General features: G+C 42.9%; 1 protein-coding gene across 1 annotated transcript in view; it reads right to left on the bottom strand.

The window, feature by feature from the left end:
- LOC105523407 (putative uncharacterized protein UNQ9370/PRO34162) overlaps window positions 1–8,461 on the bottom strand; it is a 24,936-nt gene extending 16,475 nt beyond the window's left edge. Inside the window, 1 exon segment of the mRNA XM_011958224.1 lies at window positions 8,350–8,461. Coding sequence (XP_011813614.1) covers window positions 8,350–8,461 — 112 coding nt within the window.
- Between the last annotated feature and the right edge of the window lie 313 nt (window positions 8,462–8,774).

Below are 8,774 nucleotides of genomic sequence, written 5' to 3' on the forward strand. Positions count from 1 at the left end.
GTTGGCCAGGCTGGTCTCAAACTCCTGACCTCAAGTGATCCACCCGCCCCAGCCTTCCAAAGTGCTGGGATTACAGGCATGAGCCACCGCGCTCGGCCGGGTACAGAATTTGAGTTCTACAAGATGAGAAAGTTCTGGAGATCTCTTTCACAGCAATGAAGATATACTAAACACTACTGAATTGTATACTTAAAAATGGTTAAGAAATGTTAAGATGGTAACATTTATGATATATGGTTTCAAACACAGTTTTAAAAAATGTAACAAAAGATGCTCTTCTGATGTAGAAGGACTTTTTCTTGACTTTATGCACTGGTGAAATCTTCAGAGCTGTAGCTAATTAACATTGGCTTGACAGGATGCTCACGGCTATGCCATTGCTGGGGGACTCTGAGAGAAAGTCCTTGGCCTTGATCCACATGGTACAAGAAGGTACTCTGACCCTCGGAAAACTGTGTAATGCCAGCTTTCATCCTCACTGCAGCTAGCTGGAACTAGATCGACGCTGGACCTTTAGTGGATCACAGAACCTTTCTGAGGTTGGGATAATAATGCAATACAATGAAATAATGTAGGTAACCTGCTCAGCCTCATGCCTAGCACACAGAAGGTGCTCAGGAAAGGCCAGGCGCGGTGGCTCACGCCTGTAATCCCAGCACTTTGGGAGGCCAAAGCGGGCGGATCACGAGGTCAGGAGATCGAGACTATCATGGCTAATACGGTGAAACCCTGTCCCTACTAAAAATAACAAAAAACTAGCTGGGCATGGTGGCGGGCGCCTGTAGTCCCAGCTACTCAGGAGACTGAGGCAAGACAATGGCGTGAACCAGGGAGGCGGAGCTTGCAGTGAGCAGAGATTAGGCCACTGCACTCCAGCCTGGGTGACAGAGCCAGACTCCGTCTCAAAAAATAATAATAATAAAATTAAATAGAAGGTGCTCAGGAAAATAAAGATTCACTTAGTCAATCAGTGTGAGAAGAAGCAACCTGTTCCTCTCAGCACCAATGTCAAAAGGAAAAGACTCTCAGAGAAATTAATGCAGGAATGCAGGAATTAATTCATCGATCATGGAATCTGTGTGTGGGGAAGGTGAGTGGGGCAGAGAAGAGTAGAAAGAGGAGGAGGAAAAGAAGCAAAGGAAGGTAAGGGGAAGGAGAGGAGGGAGAAGAAAGAAGTTGAAAAACCGAGGAATCACGATACGCGGAACATTTCCGTAGCACCTCCCCCAGTGCCAGGTACTGCTCTAAATGCCTCGCGGATATTCCCTCATTTAATCATCACAGTAACTCCATCAGGCAGAGACTCTACGTCCATTTCATGGGCTGATAAACTGAGATAGAGTACTCAGGTAACCTACCCGAGATGCACACAGAGCCAGAGCTTAAACCCCTTCTCATTACTTCCAGAGTCAGGCTCTTCGCTATTTCACCATCCTGCGTCTCAGGAAAATGAAATATGAAGAAAATTGCCAATTCTTCCATTGTTCTACTAGACGATAACTGAGCCACTGACTGAGGCTCTCCTGTGCCCACTAGCTCACTGCTCTGACTGCATTTTGTTGGAAATTTCAGCTAACTCCCACCACCTGCCACTAAACCGCTTCCCTGAGGGCAGAAATCCATCTTCCAGCTGTGAATCAGGAATTTGCCACAGGAAACCCCTGCCTGCCTCCTAACACCTGCCATTCATTAGACACTGAATCTGATAGGGCCGTCCTGGGACGTGAAGATCTTTAGATCGCCAGGGCCACGTTTGTGGGAGGCTGGTGTATTTGGAACCTCCCTGTCATTCTGGTGGAGCCCTCTGGGTCTCCAGCTGCTCTGGGGAGTCCCTGTTAGACACTGCATGCCTGCCCTGCACCCCAGATGCAGACTCCATAATTCTTCAGGACAGCCCCAGTTCATGCAACTGACTTTTCGCAATCAAAGGCATTTGCCAAGTGTTCAAGGATTATTACAGCAATTTGTTACACTGGAAGACTTTTCATCTGGATACATTTGCAAGTCAAAGAAAATCGTTTCTTAGCCCACAGGTCTTAATCACTTTGTTAATCTTAAAGCAGCCGTGATCTTAAAATTCAGTGCTATCAGTAAAGACAATATATAGACACAAAGACAGAGATAAGGACAGAAAGAGACTAATGTGGAAAACACGTTTTGATTTTTTTAATTAAAATGTATTTTAGACCAGGTACGGTGGCTCATGCCTATAATCTCAGCACTTTGGGAGTCTGAGGGAGGGGGGTATGGCTTGAGCCCAGAAGTTTGAGACCAGCCTGGGCAATGCATTTCTCTAGAGACCCATCTCTAGGGGAAAAAAATTAAAAATTAAAAATAAATTAAAATGTATTTGAAATAGAAAAAAAGAGAAAATGGCAAATAGTAAATAGTGGAGGAAAAAAAATCACTCTATTCAGAAACAACTACCATTAGTGTTTTAATGTGTACCCTTTCAGATATTTTTCTCTACACATATATTTATATAAAAGTGAGATTATAGCTGCTGCTTCTAATCTGCCTTTTCTCCTGCATATTAGCATACCATTCTTCCAGCTTTCCATGCTTCTTGTCGTTATTCTCACCGTATCTTACTGGAATTTTCTATCATGTTTTTTTGACCCAAAATTATTCTATAAAATAAATGTATCCTACTTATTTTACCAATCCTCTATTCTTGAACATTAGATTGAGTCCAATTTTTTCTCTTGTAAACAATTCTTTAATTATCTCAACATCTGAAATAAATGCCACTCATCTAAAAGACTGGAACTCCAAAAATACACTACCAGCAGCGGTCTGAAATCATAGGAAATCTACTCTTACCCTGAATTCCATTTTCTTTCTGGACTTTACATTTCTAAGTCCTTTTCTGTCACCAAACCATTTTACTCATCTGAGAACTCCCTCTCCTTACTCCTTCTCTCCGTTCCTGGCTACTTATTTACCAGTTTTTCTGAAACAACTTCTTCTTTCCCTTTTATTAAGTCTACTCTGCTATATCCCTTCCCTTGCTTTTATCCACTCACCCTCCATGCTATTGACTCATGCCACCCTTTGAAGCCTACTGCACAAAAGACACACGCAAAGCCCTGTGGGGATCAAAGGGTGAAAACAGAACATCCTGAGTCCTAAAGGAATTCTGAATCTAATTGGAGATGCAAGGTATATATACACAGTGGTATGCTGGTAAACTGGCTCTCTGAGGGGGAAAAACCCTTGATGCATAGGTTTACCAATTTCCATGCTATAAAATATTCCCACCATGGCCAACTACCAATATGATACTACTGAGCTGACAGCTGGGAAGAGATGAGATGCACACAAACCAGCTGTGTGCAGGACACAACTACATGTACATGAAAAGCTATAATACATACATTTGTATATACACACACATATACACAAATGCATATATGTATACATGTACATGCATATATATTTTAGCTTTTCATGGACATACAGTCATGTGTATTCATACATATAAATAGACAAGACAACCAGAGCAGACATTTATAAGTAGGCAATCATGTTATCACCATTATTATCCCATCAGTAAAGTTTATTGAGAGCTTACAATGCATCCGGTGCTATGTTCAATGTTTTAAATGCATTGCTTTATAACTCTCCTATGAGAGGTGTTGTTATTACCACCAATTTTACAACTTCACCCATGCAAAGTTGCAGTCTTGAAGAAGGAGATAATTTGTCCTTGGTCATTCAATGCAGTAAATGGCGAAGCCAGGATTAAATCAAGGTCCATCTGATTCCAGAGCCCAGTCTCTAACGATTGCCCTCTCCTGCTGCCTCAGGCCAGGAAGCCAGGCCTCAGGGCTTCACACTGTGGACCCCAAGGGGCAGACCAGCCATGAATCCAAAGAGGTGAACTGGTGGTCCTATCAAGCCATGTGACCAAGGTTCTCGAATGCACCGTTCTCCAGTGCTTTGGACCCGCTCTCCAAAGCACTGTGAAGGCTGATTCCTAACACCCAAAATTGCCCTTCAACTTACTATATAATTTTATCTTCATTTAGTTCCCTCCTTTTCTTAGCAAAAGTCTACCTGGGTCTTTTTGTTTTATTTTTAACTGTAACTTTTCTTGTGCTTATTTGTTTATAATTTGTCCCTGGAATTCTTTATTAAAATTTCTACCTCATTATTAATTTTCATTGATAATTCTTTGTTATGGAAACTGGGAGACAAAGAACTTGTAAAACAGGAAGGAATAAATAAATGTAAAGAAGGCAGGTGATGAAACCATAAACATTCTAGAAGATAATGTTGTAAAAACTCTTCTGGACATTGGTTTAGGCAGAGAATTCATGACTAACACCCCAAAAGTAAATGCGACAAAAACAAAAAAATAAATAGGAGCTAATTAAACTAAAAAGCTTCTGCACTGCAAAAGAAATAATCAGCAGAGTAAATAGACAACCCACAGACTGGGAGAAAACATCCACGAACTATGCATCCGACAAAGGACTAGAAGTCAGAATCTAGAAGGAACTCAAACAAATCAGCAAGAAAAAAGCAAGTAATCCCATCAAAAAGTTGGCAAAGGACATGAATAGACATTCCTCAAAAGAAAATATACAAACAGCCAACAAACATGAAAAAATGCTCAACATCACTAATCATCAAGGCAATGCAGATTAAAACCACAATGAGACACCACCTTACTCCCGCAAGAATGGCCATAATTAAAAAGTCAAAAACAACAGACTGGATGTAGTGAAAAGGGGCCACCATTACACTGCTGGTGGGAATGTAAATTAGTGTAACCACTGTGGAAAACAGTATGGTGATTCCTTAAAGATCTAAAAATAGATCTACCATTCGATACAGCAATCCCACTACTGGGCATCTACCCAAAGGAAAAGAAGTCATTATATGAAAAAGCACATGCACACACGTTTATAGCAGCACAATTCACGACTGCAAAGATATGGAACCAACCTAAGTGCCATCAACCAATAAGTGGATACAGAAAATGTGGTATATATACACCATTAGATACTACTCAGCCATAAAAAGGAATGAAATGATGTCTTCTGCAGCAACTTGGATGGAGCTGGAGACCATTATTCTGAGTGAAATAATTCAGGAACGGAAAACCAAATATTGTATGTTCTCACTTATAAGTGGGAGCTAACCTATGAGGACGAAAAGGCATAAGAATAATATAATGGACTTTGGGAACTCAGAAGGAAGGGTGGAAGGGGGTGAGGGATAAAAGACTGCACATTGGGTACAGTGTATACTGCTCAGATGATGGGTGCACTAAAAACTATTGAAATAAAAAGTAAAAAAATTTTCAAGTAGGTGAAAAGCCCAAAGGGTGGGCCAGATGGCACTGTGTCAGCAGGATAAGGTTGTCATTCAGAAGACACAGGTATATATACAGTAGGAGTGTTAGTGTAGGAATTTTGCGATAATTCTCCCATTCCTCGGCTCTGGAGATTCTGAATCTAGTTCCACAGCAGAAGGACTTCAGAAAATTGAACAGAATTCAGCAGAACCCCCTGATTAACGAATTGAAAAATGAGACCAACGATGCCAGGTTAAACACACAAAGAATCTTCCTGCTGATGGAGAAGGCTGAAAAGAAGAGCAAAAATAGTTTCCATTGAAGAAAAGAATGAGGAATTAATATTTCTCAAGCAGCAACCAGGTGCTGGGCAATTTATTTGGCATTTTATATACATTATCTCAAATAACTTACAGTAACCTTTCAAAGTAGGTCTTATTAACCTTGTCAATCACAGAAAACGACGAGACAAGTCTCAATCACTTTTGGAGATTTATTTGCCAAAGTTAAGGACGTGCCCAGGAGACAGGTCAATGCTTTTCTCTGAAGATGATTTTGAGGTCTCCAAATTTAAAGGGGAAAGGGCGGGATATTGTGAAGCACACAGTTTTCACTTAAACAAAAGGGGCAAAGGAAAAATATGGGGAATCTGCATTTTATATAACACACAAAATATGCATTTGTGTCTGGCAGGCTGGGGTAACTGCACCTGTAAAGATATCAATTAACATTGCCATGGCGAGTTTGAGGTCCCAAAATTTAGTTTCCTATCACAATCTCCATGCTTTCTGGTGGGAACACAATGTCTACAAGGGTTTGGTAACTTGTTCAGCCCACACAGCTGACATGTGAAGAGTCAGAAAGCAAACCCCTGACTCATGGTGCTCTAAGTCCATGTCTTTTCTACTGTAAAGACTGCCTCTTGGCCAGGCATGGTGGCTCATGACTGTAATCCTAGCACTTTGGGAGGCCAAGGCAAGTGGATCACTTGAATCCAGGAGTTCAAGATCAGCCCAGGTAACAAAGTGAGACCCTGCTCTACAAAACTAATAAAAATTAGTCGGGGATAGTGGTGCCTGCCTGTAGTCCCAGCTCAGGAGGCTTAGGTGGGAAGATTGCTTGAGCTCAGAAGATCAAACCTGCAGTAAGTTGTGATTGTGCCATTGCACTCCAGCCTGGGCAACAGAGCAAGACCCTGTTACAAAAAAAAAGACTGCCTCCTATTGAGCTCGCGCAGTTTCTCTACTGTGGTGTGATTGACATTTGGGATCAAGTGTTCTTTGCTGTGGGTATAAGGAGCAGGATCAGGTACGGGTTGAGAGTACAGGCTCTGACCACCCTCTGCCCAGACTAGAATCTCCACCTTTCCACTCACTAGCTGTAAAACCTCGGGAGTTGTTCTTAGTCTCTTCTGCCTTAGTCTCCTCATCTGTACAATGGGAATAATTATAGTATCCACCTCATAAGCTACTGTGAGGATGAAATTGTTAATGACTGTATATTAAGCACACAGAACAGTACCCAGCCTGACCCAATGGCTCGGTCAGTGTTAGCTTTTTGCTATTGTTATCTTTGAGAAGGAGAGGCCCTGACAGGCTGTAGTATCTATCCTCTAACTTTCAGGAACCCCATACATGCCAAAGTTAATAGCTTACATGGTCGATTCATTTTTCCTTATATCTGGCCAAAATGACTGCTAAAAAAATTCTTAGGTAACATGGAGATCCATTGAGCACTGGATCTGCTATAAACTTCCACTTCAGTGACTCTTAATTGGAGGTGATTCTCCCCCTGGACACATTTGACCATATTTAGAGACTTTTTTTTTTTTGAGATGGAATCTCACTCTGTCACCAGGCTGAAGTGCAGTGACGCGGTCTCAGCTCACTGCAACCTCCGCTTCCCAGGTTCAAGCGATTCTCCTGCCTCAGCCTCCCAAGTAGTTGGGACTACAAGCGCGCCTCACCACATCCAGCTAATTTTTGTATTTTTAGAGACGGGGTTTCACCATGTTAGCCAGGATGGTCTCGATCTCTTGACCTTGTGATCTGCCCGCCTCAGCCTCCCAAAGTGCTTGGATTAAAGGCATGAGCCACCGCGCCTGGCCGAGAGATATTTTTTATTGTCACAGCTGGTAAGGCCAAGGCAGAAAGGGCCAAGGAAACTTCCCAAGGTATCACAGCTAGTGAGTGGTGGGGTTGGGATTCCAACCTGGGCAGAAGGCTGTCAGAGCCTATGCTTTTGACTCCGGCGCGAAACTGCCCCTTACACCCAAATACAGCCAATGAGACTGCACAAAACGGACCTTTTGCCTGAAAACAATTGTCTTTTTCAATATTAACTCTGCACAGAGGGGCTCAAGATGTCTTTATGCTGACCCTCGCCCTCCCTCCAGCACACAGACCCAAAAGAAAACACCTGGTATGAATTCCGGTCCCTAAAGCTGTGGTTAGGAACATTTGCAAAGAAAACACCTGAGTGCTGTCTTTGACATTCCCCAAAGATTCTGATTCCCTAGCTCTAGGGAACAGCACAGGAGTCTGCATTTTCAACAAGCTGCCTAGGCTCTAATGGTTCTGATTAAAGTAGCTCAAAGGCTATCTATCCCTCAAGAAACTGGGCTCTGAAACCCTGGGCCTAGTTCAGCATAAAAGCCACTAGGATCCAGGTGAGACATTAAATAGGCTTGATTCCTATGCTAATTTCAGCAGGCGGTGGCTTTCCTGAGACAGATCAAGAGATCCACATGGATGAGTGTGACAGCTGACTGGTGCTGCCTGCCACAAGTGCAGGAATGGAGGTAAGAGTTCACTTGTTCTGTCTGCCGACCCTGATCAAGAGTCAAGTAAGAATCATAGCCATTCCAGACTGCAAGCTCTCAGCCTTCCACCAGTTTCTGGCAAGAGGCCTTATCATAGTAAGCTACACTCCTTTCTTTAGACACCGGCTATTATTAGTGTGCATAATGCAATTTTTGTTACAGTGGTTATTAAGATAAAAGCAGGATTAAAGCCTGTGTGTTATTGGTGGCAACCACCCCAGACCTGCTGTTAGGTTTTTCACAGCTTCTCTTGCGGCTCCCTCACTGTTGCCCACGGCGAACCTCACCTCACAGAACACAGATTCAGCAATGCAGCACTGCAGCCTGGGGAGCATGGACGGCCTGGACAGGCTTTCTGCTCCCCTTTCCCTCTCTACAGGAATTAGCCCAGCCAGAGGAGGTAGTCAGGAGGCAAAGTCCTCTGCACACTGAAGTAAGACAAATGCCACAGGAAACAGGAGCTGTGTCCTTTGTGTGCTGCTGCCTGCCCAGTACCCAGCACAGATGAAAGGCCCAATGCATGAAAAGCACTAATCAATAACTGTGGAATGAAGGAAGGAATTGGTAGTGGGCCAGTCAAGCAATAAGTAAAAAAGAGAGAGAGAGAAAAGGTTGCAACAAGCATGGCCCCTGACCCTCATAGAAAAT

This window comes from Colobus angolensis, unplaced genomic scaffold (genome assembly GCF_000951035.1).
Source record: "Colobus angolensis palliatus isolate OR3802 unplaced genomic scaffold, Cang.pa_1.0 Scaffold112, whole genome shotgun sequence".
Classification (NCBI taxonomy): domain Eukaryota; kingdom Metazoa; phylum Chordata; class Mammalia; order Primates; family Cercopithecidae; genus Colobus; species Colobus angolensis.